The sequence below is a fragment of the Lepisma saccharinum genome, chromosome 12 (assembly GCF_977018435.1).
Source record: "Lepisma saccharinum chromosome 12, izLepSacc3.1, whole genome shotgun sequence".
Taxonomy (NCBI): Eukaryota; Metazoa; Arthropoda; class Insecta; order Zygentoma; family Lepismatidae; genus Lepisma; species Lepisma saccharinum.
The window spans coordinates 25602010-25618966 of NC_139240.1; the positions used below are offsets into that span (position 1 = coordinate 25602010).

The 16957-nt window shown below is 39.9% G+C and overlaps 1 protein-coding gene across 1 annotated transcript in view; it reads right to left on the reverse strand.

The window, feature by feature from the left end:
* Window positions 1-14631, reverse strand: part of LOC145996278 (uncharacterized) — a 397051-nt gene extending 382420 nt beyond the window's left edge. Inside the window, exon 1 of the mRNA XM_083132705.1 lies at window positions 14183-14631. Coding sequence (XP_082988831.1) covers window positions 14183-14631 — 449 coding nt within the window. The remainder of the gene's footprint in view (window positions 1-14182) is intronic.
* Between the last annotated feature and the right edge of the window lie 2326 nt (window positions 14632-16957).

Consider the following 16957-nt stretch of genomic DNA (forward strand, 5'->3'; position numbering starts at 1 on the left):
TAACTTAAACCTAAATGGGAATTGAAGCTACTGCACACATAATTTAAATTAACTTTCTCACTACATTGTCAAGGAGAGAGAGAGATTGAGAGAGAGAGAGAGAGAGAGAGAGAGAGAGAAAGAGAGAGAGTAACTTAAACCTAAATGGGGATTGAAACTACTGCACACATAATTTAAAGTAAACTTTCTCACTATGTTGTCAAGGAGAGAATTTAAAGAAAATTGTATCTTGAATCTTAGACCCCAGTTCAGGGAGCACCAGTCCGCCCCTGTCCCAGAGGGCACATGGCTCTGAACAACGTTATAACATTACATGTTTTGTAAATGAGAGAAAGGTGAATTAACACACAAACATTCAAGCACACTGTACAAAACGAAATGTATCTATGTATGTATTACTACTGTATATCCATTTAAAGAAAATAATTCCCCGCTACGGGAACAGTGACTGGATCTGAAATGCACAAAAAGCTGCCAAATTCAAATGCCCGAGCACAACTCGGGCTCCCCGCTTAAGGGGTTAAAGCTCTTGGAAGGGGCTTTCATATGATATGTCCCTTGGCAAGGTTTTGTGACATTAATAATTCAAGGTCACCAAAAAAAAAAAATGACCTTGTTCTATATCCAAAAGAGTATTTTTTTAAAAAAAAAAAAATCTGAAAAGAAATATATTTTGCTTACTAATGTGTTGTACATGTGGTAAACATTTCATAATGGGATTGCAATGGGATCGTATTAAAAACAAATTTTGAAACAATTAAGTACAGCTGATTATTGCAATTGTTCCCCCTCTGTGGCAATTGTTATACGGCGCACGCTTTTAGAAGGAACATGAGTTCGGCCAATACCCAGCCAGTGCTACTGCGCTGTTGCCAAACTAACTGCTAGCGCAAGGGAAGGACAGAAAATTCGCGATGTGTCCATTATTTTGATAATGCATGCACAGTATATATGAGTACAGTGAAATAATACAGTGAATATTTCTACACAGGATTATAATATCATATCACTGTAGCATATACGAGAAACCCATACCTGAAAGAAGCTTGAAGGAATTTATTCATCACCGCTCTCGTCGTCTTCCTCGGTCTCCGTGTCACTCATTTCACTCATTTCCGAGTCACTCTCCTGGAGGTTAATGATTAGATTTTGTACCCTTGGTGCCAGGTTTCGAGAGTGACATTATTTAAAATAAAAAGAACACAGAGAACACACACTATTGTACGAAAGGGCTGTATTTAATCTTTTCACAAACTGTTCTTTGTGGCGCACGAGTGAACGATAAGCGAATAATTTTACACCGGCCTTGCTACGAAAAAGCTGAACTCAAACTGACCCAGACTCAATGTTCGAGAACGCCCAGAACAATGAAGGGACATTGTTTATATCGAGACAAATTTAACACCCACAGTTTTCTCTAGACACAACAACTCAGCTGCGTCAACACGGTGGAAACGAAAAAAAAAACAGGCGGAAGGAAAGGATAGGTGATGTTTCCATTGTTTCTTCAAGGAACGATAACTCCGGCTGTAGGCGACGGAAATTCATGGGACTTGGACAGTCAGGTTCAAAATGTATTTCCCCATCTTATGATGAACCTTAATGTGGCGAATTTTATGAAAAATTCTTGCGCGCAAGAAAAATACAGAACACGGCTTTTAACTTCCGCGCCGCAGTCTCCTAACTGTACAACGTTGCACTCCTGCCATTGGCTAATCGCCACGCACACCCTCTGCGTGGACCCGCCCGATATCGCTTCTAAAAGCGTGCGTCGTATAATTGAATTGAGATTCAATCAATGAAAACCCTCCCCTCCCAGTCTTCCTTTTAGTTCGACACAATATAAAAATACAATATAATTAACATTTAGGATTTGATTGATTTGTTGTTTTAAGTCCACTTTATGCACAGTAAGGCTAATCAGGACTGGACCTACAGTTTAAAGTGGGATCTGAACCACTTGTGCCTCCACCGGGTATCAAACACGGGACCCCTTGATTACAAGGTGATGACGCAACCACTGCGCCATCGGGAAGGCCTTTAACATTTAGGAGTGGGTGACACTGTAACTTGATGAGGTAGCATGTCATGACATGCACTCCTAGTGCCAGCAAAAGAATACATGTTTCATCCTGTTCAGACAAGCAACATTCAGTCTGTGATCATCTCTTGGAACAAAAGGTTAGTGGTGTACTGCCCAAGAGGATCTTTGTTTTAGCTCTACCTTTCTGTTTACAGATTTGGAGAAAAACGACTTAGTTTATCACTGCCTTGGACCAGAATTCAGTGATCAGCATGGAACCATCAACTTCAACAGATTCAAGTAAAATGTACTGTACTGTTGCAATCCATTTGAAAAGTCAAGTCATAATTCCTTCAAGAAAAACCTAAGAACTGTAAGCAAGAACTTGGCGCAAACATTTACTTTTCTTAAACAAGGTTACAAAATTTGTGATACTTGCCACAAACAGTTAGAAGAATCTGCAGAAAACAGACATAATTTAGAATCTAGTTCTGTTGAAGAATTTCAACAATTAGATCCTTTGTGTACCCCAGAAAAAGATGAAGCTCTAAATGCTCTGAACAAAAGTTTGATTGATTTTAATGAAACACCTATTCAGAAAAGACGATTATGTGAGAAGAAATACCTTTAACAAAAGCTTAAGAAAGCAGCAGCAGTGTTCAAAAACAGAGTATTGAACATAGATTCAGATCCTGAACACGAAATTATCAACCAATCGAAGGAAAAATTTAATACTACAGATGATAAGAGCATCAGGATGCAAATATTGACAACGCTCCCTAAAAGCTGGACTTTGAAAGACATTCAAGATGAATTTGGAGTATCAGACTACATTGCAAGGAAAGCTAAAAGCCTGGTTAAAGAAAAAGGTGTCATGTCATGTCCGGATCCTAAACCTGATAAAACTTTAGATTCTGAAGCAGCAGAAACAGATATATCCACTGCTGAAAATAGGATTTTCCAAGTTTTGTGAACTCAGTCCTAAGTAGTGTGTTCTTGCAGGTGCAAGTGAAACCCACAGTGTTTGTGTATGTACAATGCACCAAAACCCAAAACTTATGGTTATGCATCATAGGATGAAAGAACTGATGGAAGGTGATAGACCAATTAAGTCTTACAAAAATATTATGATGTATGTGGTGTGTGCTAATCCAACTGAAGCTTGCTACTTTGGAGATTGCAAAAACTGTTCTGGGTTTGAAGAAGTCAAGGGAAGATTGAAGAAGCTTTCGAGCTCAACTGCATTCAAAACATCACCTACAAACAGTGGATACAAGTTGAAAAAAGAACATCTCTTGAGACATTAGTCAAACCTACTGAAGAATTCATCAGTATACTTTTGAAAAACTTCCGAAACTTCTTCAACACTCATTTCTTGCTAGTCAACAGTCCAGTTACCTCGCCCATCTGAAGCAATCTCTGAAAGAAGGTGGATATCTTGTAATCTGCGACTTCGCTGAGAACTATTCATTCATTCTCCAGGATGCAGTTCAACGTTTCCACTGGAACAATGCACAGGCAACAGTTCACCCCTTCACAATCTATTTCCAAGATCCAACAATAAAAACATTGATGCATACATCTCTTCTCATCATTTCTGACTGCCTCACTCATTACACAATAGCGGTGCACCTTTTCCAGAAATACCTAATTGCTTTCATGCAGTCTCATTTTACCACAAAACCAAGCCTGATCTATTCAGGGTGGCTACAAACAAGCAAAAATGAAATTCCCTGACTTTTCCAGGTTTTCCAGGACAAAATTTATATTTTTCACTGACAATTACAAACTAAACTAAATCGATGTTTTTGGAAATTGAAATAATAAACTCATACAGATCCAGGTATGGATTTGTTAAGTACCAATATTATCATCTATGAAATTGACTTAATTTCTCTATTCTCTATGATTTGAATTCAAACTGCAAAATAGTGAATTTGGAAAATTATTACAATTCACAAGCTAGGGAAGGATTACGTAATTTTGTCATACGCAGTAAGTTTAAAATAAAATACTTGATTATTTTTAAAGTTACGACTAAATGAGATAAGAGTGAAGAGTGATTGATTAAGAAATACAATTTGTAATTTATCAGTCTCCTTATACATTCTCTGTATTATATGTTGATATTTCCACTGAGGTTTGGAACCGTCTGCTTGCAAGAACCATGAGTGCGGACTCATTTTTCGATGCATAAAGCTACTTCTCTATTCTCTGTAAAGCAAACAACTTAACTCTTGCATATAAGTGAAACAATTGAATCGAACAAAATAAAGTGTCATATTTCCTTACATTATCAATGGGATTTCTGCTTCAGTACAGTATATCCAGGTGAAGTACTGTGAAACTGACAACATGCAGTTATACCATTAATGCTGACGAAAAGGGTATGTAGGTATTAGAAATTTAACGCAAGGAATTTATAGAATTGCATTGTATAGGTACCTGATTTAGCTAACCACACATTAAAACAGGAACACACTAATAATAAAAGCTTCTGAAAGTTCATATACGAGGGGCATCCTGAAAAAAAGCTCCAATGGTGCCTGCCTATACGCAGCACTAGAGGTCAGAGAGCGACACACACACATGCAGGCAGGAAGAAGTGGCATGTAGCTGTAATGTGGTATAGTTGCAATGCAGACGTTTTAGGACAGTTCTAGATTAAAGATTGCAGCTCTCATACAGTCTCCCACCGACTGCGATGTAGCCTACATTGCACGCTCAGAATTTGGCACAGAGCCACCAGCAATCGTGTGAGGTGTGCAGATTGGACGTTGTGAGTGATAGTATGGTCAGACGATGGTGCAGACAATTCACGGAAGGCCAATCGAATGTGCACAACCCCACACAGCACAACACAGGCCCTTTGCATCACTTCAGGTGAGAGATCTTGGACCACTCCCTGTACTACAGCCCTGCCCTTGAATGTACCGACTTTCATCTCCTGGTTTAACTGAAGAGGTTTCTGGCAGGGCAAGGATTTGACAGCTACACTGCGATAGAGATAGTCCCAGTCTTTGCTGTCAGACACATATACCATGAGCATACAAAATTTAGTGCCATGCTACGACAAATGCCAGAACAACGGTGGTGATTATGCCGAAAATTAGGTTAGGACTTAGTGTTACTAATGCAATAAATTACAACTGATATTCTTGTTTAATTTATGCCTAATCAGTAGGGACCTTCATATTTTGTTACTTTTTTTTCAAATTGGTGTATTTTTTTATTTTTTACTATACGGTGTTATTTTTCCCAAAATTCACATTTTCATTTTAGCGCATGTTCTGGCAAATATCTGAAATTATACCTTCATGGTGTTTTTAAACTACTGTTTCAAATTGTAAGTTACATGGCTTACGCCTCTTCATGAGATTTTGATATATTGAAAGTTATTTTGGGAAAGTTATTTTCCGTACCCCCTTTTTAATTTTAAGGTAAGGATTTTAGATAAAGGAATTTTCCCCGTATATACTGAAGGGTGCATAATGACCATTAGTGGCGACGCACCCAAAAAATTAAAATCAATCAATCTCACGTGACAGATACCGATATATTATTGGTATCGTAACGAACCTTAAAGTTCGTGGGATCTTAAGAGTATCTAGCAGGTTAACCAGTTAATTGATGGGGTGATGTAAACTACTCATCGTTCATCCTCTTGATGAGACCACTCGTCATTGACATGACGAGTTATTGCTTGGCATGCGAAAGGTACAAATTACACAAAGGAATTAAACTACTGAAAAGACAATGGTCACTCGTTGGATTTTGTGAACCGTTGAACCTGTATCATGGCTGGGTGTAGGATAATTACCTGTCTATCTGAAGTCTCAAGCTGAATGAAAATAGCGAAGTCCTCTGTAAGCTTCTCTCCTATTTGTCGACCAGAGCGTTGTTCTACTCCTCACCTACTGACTTGCTGACCACCTTCTCTCTCTCCACTCAATCTCCAAAGTCAGTCACCTCCCAGCTTGTCTCACCTCTATATTCCCTGGCCATCGAGCTCTTCCTCAATGCCGAATCGCCGAATCGTGTGATTATCATAATTGCTACCATGCAAACCGCTGACTCTAAAACCAGAAGTGTTACCTGTTCCTGAATGCTCAGGAGGTTTGCATGGCACAACACAATGCATTGTAAACATGCCTAAGAGGCTTGAGACAGCTGAGAAAAACAAGTGAATGCCCTGGTCAACATGAAGCGTTCAGAGAGACTTAATAAAATAAACATACAATCTTAGGAATTGTTACGGTATTATCTTTTTTTGACTTCTTAGTGTTACGTTTCCCAAAATTCGCGTTTTTGTTTTAGAACATTTATGTGCGAAATATACAGAAACTTAATACTCCATTGTGCTTTTAAACTATTATTTTAAATTGTAGGTCACATGGTCTACATATTTTCGCGACAGTTTGATATGTTGGAACATATTTTTGAGGAAGTAAAAGTAAAGTGCTCCCCTGCACTTTTCCATGGAGGTGTATAGGGGTGTGGAGTTAGGGTCCCACACTTTCTTGATCACGGTTGAAGGTGGGGGTGATGTGATCAGCACCATGCTCCTGGCTACCTTTATCCGTCAAAGTTTCCTCGATGTACCAGCTTCATATGATGCTGAGTGGGCGCCGGAGCAGTTTGAATAGGTGGAAAACATACCGGTTCTCCACCGCAGGGGGTCGACCCCGGGTCTCTCGCATAGTAGTCAGATGCCCTAACGACTGAGCTCCATTATTACTCGCCCGACAAATGCCGATGGTGCGCACTTGGCTTGGTAATTCAAAACATATCTCGTGCGACAAATACGAAGATGTGGCTCCCGTGTGACGGTAGATACGCACTCGATCTCCTGTTAGAACCCTGCCACTTTGCTCTGTGATGCAAATGGTTTTGATAGAAATTGAAAAAATCGTGGGAAATACATAAATTAATGTGTCTGTCGGAATTATTCCATGTTCGTATAACTCTATACTTTACTCTTGAGTAAAATGTTGGAAAACTTGCATGTTCTATGTACACAAACATGGCCTAGAAAAGACAAGAATGTTGGATTTCATGGAATTTTTCGTTTTTTAGGACATTTCTTTAAAAAAAAATCGTTAAAAACGCCAACAATTATTTCGATATTTCGAACGGGCGAAAAATGTGTGGAGACATCACTGCACATTCCTAAACATAACTTCGCAGCAATTACCATTTTTCACGGTTTTGGCGTTTGCGAAAAATCAATGTCCCTACTAATTGGAAATTACTTTCTGGCCACCCCTCATATAAATCAGTAGATGGAAAGTGAAAATTTAGCAGGGCTGGCAGAGAAAAGTCAATTCTTGTAGAAAGTGATTTGTTTTATGATTGAATGAATCGAGTAAATATGATATTAAAATATTTACGTATTTATTATTAGTATTTTGTTTCATAATATTGGACATTAACCTTACCCTGTGAGAGATTAATGACCATCTCTTACAAGTTTAAACAGACAGGACAGAGAGTGGCGTTAATTTCATTGCAATACTAGTGTTGCAGTAAATTTGAGGTTGGGAGCATGCACTTGCCAATTTTTAAAACGTTCACCATTGCAGTTTTATGTTTCACTTTTTCGTGATAGTATTCAATATATATCCCGTTTGGTTGAATTCTTCTTGATATCTAAGAATATTGCAATGTCATTGTAAACGTATGTTAACTTGTGCGAAACCAGTAATACGTCAGGATGATGAAAGAAGACCTTCATAAGCACTGCTACATTAAATAAGGTGAAGTGAGCCAGAAGAGTAATAAAATTCCAGCAGCATATTTGCAGTCTAAAGCTCTTCTTGTTTATGCATTCGAATTTTGTTGGATGTTGCAGTCCATGCAATTTCTGTCGCATGTTGTAATGAGATACTTTGTCAGGTGGCGATATTCAACAAAAATCGTATGTATCAATGGAACCTATTTGTTTCCATGTTCCTTCAGTTTGCCCAAGAAAATGCCTTACTACGACGTCCGACAACTATCGGACGGCACCACCCGCTCTTATCCCATCCATCTGTTGACAAGTCCCCTTACTACTCCCATATGGACAAGAAAAAATAATAATTCAATGAATTTTCCACGTAATATTTAGAGGCTTAACCTTTACTCCCCCAATGATACCATATGGTATCATCAGAGTAAGGTCGTACTGGCCTGATGATACCATATGGTATAATGGTGCTGATTACGAAATGAATGTGCTTTTTGGACGTTCATACTCTAATGTTTGGGTGGAAACTCTGACACAGGTCTGGAGCAAGCCTGGGAAATTCATACTGATGACCAAACTCCCCCTTCTCCGCAACATATCCATGCCACATATCCAAACAGAGTCTCCCATTTTGGATCATTATTCAATTTGTATGGCACCCAGGAACATGAAACATGTTTCAATCTCTTTGGAAATGTCCATTCTTTGAAAAGAATAGTAAACTTCGCGCCTTCGTCCCAAATAGCGGGAGAAGAGGGGGCAAACTTTTTCCTTGAATTGGGGGTCGCGCCCCCCAAACCCCCCTTCCTCAGTTCGGCGTTCTGAATTGTACACGGTTGCATGCTATGATGTTCTGGCTGAAAAACAAAACTTATCCGAAGTAGATTGCTCCCATAGTGCCAGAGTTATAACAATTTTCTGAGCAATATGCAAATTACCTATTTTTATTAAAAAACAGTGTTTCACATTTTGGCTTATGGCACCCAAGAACATGAAACATGTTTCATTCTCTTTGGAAACGTCCATTCTTTGAAGAGAATACAAAGGTTTGCGCCTTCTCCCCAAAATAGCGGGAGAAGAGGAGGCAAACTTCAGATTTTTATGTTTTTTTTTATTGAAATTCGGGGGTCGGGCTCCCTCAAACCCCCTTCTCGGTCAGGCATTCTGAATTGTACACGGTTGCATGCTCTGATGTTTTATCTGAAAAACAAAACTTATCTGAAGTAGATTGTTCCCATAGTGCCCAAGTTATAACAATTTTCCTCCAAAAATGCAAGTTACATATTTTTCGTAAAAAAAATATCACATTTTGGCTTATTATTCTAGTTGTATGGCACCCAAGAACATGAAACATGTTTCATTCTATTGAGAAATGTCCATTCTTTGAAAAGAATACTAAAGTTCGCGTCTTATTCCCAAAATAATGGTAGAAGAGGGGGCAAACTTCAGATTTTTGTTTTTCTATTGAAATTCTGGGACCGCGCCCCTAAACCCCCTTCCTCGGTCTGGCGTTCTGAATTATACACGGTTGCATGCTATGATGTGTTAGCTGATTGGATTGGATTGAGTTGGTGTTTTAAGTCCATTTTATGCACAGTAAGGCTAATCGGGACTGGACCTACAGTTTAAAGTGGGATCCGAACCACTATGTGCCTCCCCCGGGTATCGAACCCGGGACCCCTTGATTACAAGGCGAGGACGCTACCACTGCGCCATCGAGGAGGCTGTAATGTTTTAGCTGAAAAACAAAACTTATCCGAAGTAGATTTCTCCCATAGTGCCCGAGTTATAACAATTTTCCTCCAAAAATGCAAATTACCTATTTTTCGTAAAAAAAAAAATCACATTTTGTCTTATCATTCAACTTGTATGACACCCAAGAACATGAAACATGTTTCATTCTCTTGAGAAATGTCCATTCTTTGAAAAGAATACTAAAGTCCGTGCCTTCTCCCCAAAATTGTAGGAGAAGAGGGGCAAACTTCAGATTTTATTTTCTATTGAAATTCGGGGGTCGCGCCCCCCAACCCCCTTCCTCGGTCCGGCGTTCTGAATTGTACACGGTTGCATGCGCTGATGTTTTACCTGCAAAACAAAACTTATCCGAAGTAGATTGCTCACATAGTGTCCGAGTTATAACAATTTTCTGTTCCCGTGCAGAGTTCCATAACGATATCTTTAAATAAAAAAAATAAAAAAAGTCAATGAAGACGAAATTCCCTGACATTTCCCTGACTTTTTTTGACACCTCAAATTCCCTGACTTTTCCCGGTTTTCCAGGTTTTCCAGGTCTGTCGCCACCCTGTCTATTACTACGGTGATGGTGCTGCCTCTCAGTATAAAACAGGCTCAATTTTCTCAACCTCTGTTACCATGAATCAGACTTTGGGATCAAATCACAGTGGCAACCCTTTGCCACACCACATGGCAAAAGTGCATGGATGGTGTGGGTGGGACTGTTAAAAGACTTGTAGGTAGAGCCAGTCTTCAAATGACCTACAATGACCAGATCATGACTCCACGATAGTTGTATGACTGGGCAAATGGACACATTTCCAGTACAGTACAATTGAACAGCATAAAGGAGAAGAGACTTTGAAACTCAGGACAATGACAGCAAGAACTATACCAGGTACTCAGAAACCACACTCCTTTGTTCCACTGAACAAGATACAGCTGCAAGAGAGGGCATTTTCATTCTCTAACAACTCAAGAGTAGAAACCACAACAACTTTTGACGGTGATCTTGAATTCACAGAAATGGCTGGGATCTGCAGATATGATGGAAACTGGTGGTTAGGGTGTGTTTTAGACTCAGATGAGGAAAATCAAACAGTGAAGATGAAGTTCTTACATCCTCATTGACCTTCACCTTCCATCCGCTACCCAGACTTTGAAGATGGTTTTACTGTGCATAGGAGTGATGTTATTTCAAAAGTAGACCCCAGGGTAAATCCAACAGGAAGAGTTTACAACCTTTCAAAGCAAGAAGTGGACAATGCTAACCAGAAGTTGTAAAAAAGAAGTGTACACTGTGTAATCCATCTGTAAATATCCTCGGAAGCAATACAAATTGCAGTCAAGTGGTGAGTAGGTACAAGTTTGTTACTTTATTTCACCATGATCCCATTACAATACAATTATGAAATGTTTACCACATGTAAAATACATTAGTAAGCAATTTTTTTTTTAGAGTTTTAAAAAATATACTTTTGGATATACAGGGTGGTGCAAAATTCAGTTTACAATGCGGAGGAGGAAAATCGCCAAGTGAAATGAAGACGAAAATGTAAATGGAATTTTGTGGAACTACGCACCGTGGGAATATATATATTCCTGGGAATATATCCGACATGGAGCGCAGGTATCGAATAGGGGTACAAAGAGAAATGATAGAGGTCACGGCACATGAAGAACATTTCACCAGGAAGTGTCCGAAAAGCAGGCTGCAGAAGGAGATTCCGCAGAGAAGAGGGGACACAGACAACATGTGCAAGAGGTGTACTATGATGACACACACATACACAAGAAGTATCCAAGGTTGTACGTATTAATGAAATACGTACGTACAAGTGAGAGAACGATGCGTGTTGTTGCAAGGTGTTCATCCTGAGGCGTGAGGTGAAATTGAGCACATTGCTAAAGTGGCTGTTAGGAAGTACGTAGTGCATTCCACCATCTGTGTTGTCTGTACGGGGTAGACACCTGTGTGGTGTGTTCAGTGCTGTAGTCGTTAACGGTACATCACAAGTTAGTTTCGTACGTATTCATGTGCTCCTTTGTGAGCCTGACAATGGTGACATACACCACCAACGAGCTTCCCGAAATGCATCTCGTTTACGGTGAGACACACCAAAATAGCCATCTGGCATAGCGTGTGTATCGCGAACGATTTCCAAATCTCGTGGATGCTCGTTTACGTGAAACTTGATCTGTACGACCTAGGCTGTGGGATCATGGCAGACCATGCAGTGTGCGCAGTGTCCAATTTGAGAAGGAAGTGTTGGACAGGATACGAGAGACGCCAGGCACCAGCAAGCACCCCTGCCATTGCCCATGTGCGACACACGCACCATACCAATGTGTTACGCGTGCTGCACGATGAGGGTATCCACCCACACAAAGTGCAGAGGGTGCAACACCTGCAGCCGACGGACTTTCCCCTACACCTTGATTTTTGTCAGTGGTATTTGCAACAAACCCTTGCAAACCCCAATTTTCCAAATGCAGTGTTGTGGACCGACGAGGCACTATTCACAAGAGAAGGCGTCTTTAATACCCATAATAGTCACATGGGGATGTGCAAAACCCGCATGCAATTATTGAGCGTCATTTTCAGCGACGGTTCGCAGTGAATGTGTGGTGTGGCATTGTCGGGGACAACCTGATAGGTCCATACGTGTTGCCCAATACTTTGTCCGGTGGGAACTAGTGTGTGTTCCTACGGGAAGTTCTACCTGAACTGTTGGAAAATGTACCTCTTGCAATTAGGCAAGATGTATGGTATCAGCATGACGGTGCCCTTGCACATTTTGACATCCGAGCCAGAGCTGTACTCAACAATACATACGGTGATAGATGGATTGGTAGGCGTGGACCTGTTCTGTGGCCACCTCGGTCACCCGACCTCACAATGCTAGATTTCTTCTTGTGGGGCGAAATGAAGAGGCTGGTCTACGAAACCCCGGTGGAAAGTGTGCAGGACCTCGTTGCTCGAGTTACCGTCGCTGCTGGGATGATCACTGACATGCCCAACGTATTTGAGCATACCAGAGTGTCCCTGCTATGCCGATGCCATCTGTGTGTAGATGTGGCTGGCGGACATTTTCAACAACGTCTGTGATATGTATCGTATGTCATTTCCACAACCAATAAAGAATACTACTTGTGTACGTGTGTGTCATCATACACCTCTTGCACATGTTGTCTGTCCCCCCTCTTCTCTGAGGGAATCCCCTTCTGCAGCCTGCTTTTCAGACACTTCCTGGCGAAATGTTCTTCATGTGCTGTGACCTCCATCAATTCCCTTTGTACCCCCATTCGATACCTGCGCTCAATGTCGGGACATACGTATTCCCGGGAATCCCTCACTTCTTGTGGGGAATCCCTGCCACATTCATTTTCGACACGCGATTTGTGCATCATTCGCTAGGCCAGGTGTGTTTTCTTTGGGGATATCGTGCCGCATCTTCTTTATGAGAACTATTTGTCAGCATATGGAGGTGTGAAGTCAATTTTCACACGATTTCGGCATCTTCTAGCTCCGACACAGTGTGTCATTCGACAAAATTCCATTTACATTTTCATCTTCATTTCACTTGGCGATTCACCTCCGCATTGTAAACGGAATTTTGCACCACCCTGTATACGAGGTCATAATTATTTGGTGACTTTGAACTATTAATGTTACAAAACCTTGCCAAGTGACATATCATATGAAAGCCCATTCCAAGAGCTTTAAAATGAAACCAAATTGAACTCTCTAGCTTTTATAGGAGCTGAGAAAATGATTTTTTGTAATTACCCGAACCTTACTTTTTGCAATTTTTCGCATTTTTTTGTGGGGTCCTACACAAAAACTGAGCAACTGAAAAATCTCAAAAAAATATTTATTGTCATCATTTCATGAGTAGAGCCAATCCTGTAAATTTTATTTGAATTACTTGACATGAATCTGAAAAGTGCATTTATTTTCATTGATTTGACGTGGAATGACCCACATACATACTTCCAGAATATGGTTGAACAGGTGCTTCTACTTGTGCTTAGTAAAAACCATGCATTTAATTGTGTGGTTTAGAATGGTCTATATTTTACAAACTTGAATATCTGTAAAAACAGCAAACCACACAGTTGTATTTTGTTTATACAAAAAACAGGCAAAATAGCCAACACTGATGGGAATTAGTCCAAGTTTGTAAAAATTAATAGAAAAGTTACAGAGGCAAATATGTGCATAATAAACACCACACTTTTTCAAATTGCAAGCATTTGGAGACATTTGATTACATTTTATGTGATATTTGAAATCCCCATAAAATTTTGATTAAGTATTATGATAAATTTCAAACTTTCATGTTAATAATTGGGTCTGAAACTTTTAAGCAATGTGAAGTAGAGCATTCCATCAAATGGCAGAAAATTTTAAAGAACTATAGATTTCAAACTAAAGTTGATATTCCTAAAATGAAAAAAAAAAAATGGGTTATTATATTTATCCACAGATATCACACACCAAATTTCATCCAAATCTGAGATGGTGGGGTGGATCCCTGGATGATCTTGTATGGAATAACCCACTACCAATGCAGCATTGGTGACAATATTCAATAAATTAATTGCATTGTAACTCGTACGTATAAGGTCCAATTTTGAACTTTAGTACTGTCATGTTCACTTTCAATCCTTGTACTAAAATTTCCTTCACCTACCTTTCTCCAGGATCTGTCCCTTGGCCTTCCACTTCTTCGGTGATCACTGCATTCTTCTTCCTGTCCTTATCACTTAATACTAACGCATCATTGTCACTATCCTCAGCTGGCATTTTCTCCACAAATTGTTTACAGTCATACGGATAAAATCCTTCACTTTCACTAGGAGCTTCCTCACTTGTGCCTTCAAAATGCATCAATTTTTCATCACTCTCACTTTCAACTTTATCAACTAAAGTTTCATCAATGTACTGACTGGATAAATTGATGTCAACATTAGGAGGATCTTCGAATGATTTGGTTTCAGTCTTGACACACGACTCGTCTGGAAGCCAAACATTCTCCAGAGATGATTGTTCACAAACTAATGAATCAACACTTTCCATTTCAGACTTTATTGTTGTCACTTCTGGAGGAGGGAAACCCGTATCAGATACTGGAGCAGCCATAGTTTCTTCACTACCACGAGACGAGGATGCAGAATGCTTCTGAAATACAACTGTAACGTACATAAATTTTATGATATTGCCGTTTCATATATAAAACAACATTTCCCTCTTCCTACAAAAATCACTATCCTAATTGTGCAGCTTAGAAGCCACCAACAAAGAAAGGCTGCTTCAGTGTTCCCAGGCATGACATAAGATTGCATCTGCACTGTTTATTTGTTTGCATTTGCTTGGTATGAAGGCTATCAGTCAGTATCATGACTCCTCAGTAATATTTTTTTCTACACCAGATGTTACAATGAACACACACACTGATGTAGAAGTTGATATTATGTATGCTAGAGTACGCAGTCATGCAGCACAATGTACTCTGGGAACCCATTCTCTACAGCAATTATGGGACTGAGTTACAAGGGTGCATGGGTTGTTTTTACAGAAAGTGTAGTTCATTACCGGAGTGAGTGATCTCAGGTGGAGTTTTCAGGCAACATCCCAGCTCCAATGATCACCAAACCTCTAATCAAAGAGACTCTGGCGAATCTGGGGGAAGGAGTACTGGCTGGAGTCTCATGCTGATCACTTCACCTTGACTATGGCTACCTATTACACAGCAGATGTTGCCTATAGTGGATGTCAGTGTAGGAACCGAGCACTTCAATGTTTCTAGGAATTTTGAGGGAGTGGCATTTCCACCCCTCGCAGGTCATAAACAGGCAGGTTGGGTGTCGCCATTGCATCCTAACAATGTTTCCAGCTTGTGTACTTTGTGACCAGATTGTGTGGCGGTAAACTGCATATATGCAAACAGTTACAACCAGTCCCGAATCAGAGCCCAACACATGCTAAAATAAGTATAATGCTGGCATGATGCCTATGTAAGCCAAGCGTAAGGTTAACTTTGCAGCAGGTTTTCGCATATGTAGATCCAAACATGCACGCAGAATATAGTTCCACTGAGACAGGTTCTATTCCGACACAACTGCATACTTGCAAGAAAACAGTTATTTAATTTGTAAAATACAGACAAAATAATACATCCATTAGCAGGTTTGGACTTGATCGGTTGCAATCACAGTGCAGACAAACTTGGATCCGCAGATTCGCCAACTGGAGTTTGCATTGCGCTGAGGAAATGCTGAAGCTCAAGTGCGAGTCTAGCAAGACTGAATACGTTGCAGAGCGTGTGGAATCCATGATACCAGTGTTGCACATCCCACTATTTTACCCTATGTTTATTGTGATTAATAATCGAACTACACAGCGGCGAGAATGGCTGAATCAAGGTCTCCTGTTCAGATAATGTTATTGTGGGCTTCATTTGAAGGGAAAAGCTCTTCAAATCAAGCAAGTTGTTTAAAATGCATAATCCTCCTTACGGAAACAAGATCAAAGTATAACAGGGCATGAGGTGATTTGCCGTCAATGTGCGCACGAACTGTATCCCGGGTGTTGAATGATTTGCGGTCTGAATTTAGGATGAGGAAACGATTGTTTGTTGTTTGAGGACAAAAGAATGTCTGCGGTATTAAAAGATATCCCAGTGAGAAGAAACATGTTTATTATTTGGACCAGATGTGCTTTAATTTGGTGAGGGGAGGGGGGGGCGTGCATTGAATTTTTTTTCATACCACCGTGCAAAACCACCGCCAGGGCTGAAGAAACCAAAGAGAAAGGGAGAGGGGGAGGCTTATTGTTTCACCCACTGGCTGCAATGAAGTCTTTGTTGAAGGTGCATATTTACTGTTCCATGCAAAGAAAGGGAAGGATGATTAGCAAGAAATGGAGAGACCAAGATTTGAATCCTGGTTTAGTGAAGTGATTCATAAATTGAAACCAGAGTAATAGCAGCAGACAATGCACCTGATTGTATATACAGTATATCACCAATATCAAATCATGCTTTTATATTGCTGGTATAACTTGAAGTGCGTGTGTCTTACAGTAACCAAGTTTTTCATAAATGTATTTTTTATAAACCAAAAACAATAATTTGTCATTATATTCAAGAGGGCCTATCGTTGTTTACTTATATATTTGTTTATTTTTATTTTTGCGTGCTCGAAATGTCCACACATGCTCATGGGCGTCCGGAAGGGGGAAAGGGGGGCCGTGGCCACACCCTGGAAAATGAAAGTCAATCATAAATTATGTATTTCACACATATAATTTCATTTTAGCCACAATAATGTGTGTTAATTATTGCATTACCACCATAAATTCAAATTTAAGCAATTTTTTTTACGGAACTACACTCTTTTGGGCTTGTGACTTGTTTGTCCCCCTGGGAAAAAATGCCTTTATTGCCCCTCCCTGGAAAAAATCCTGC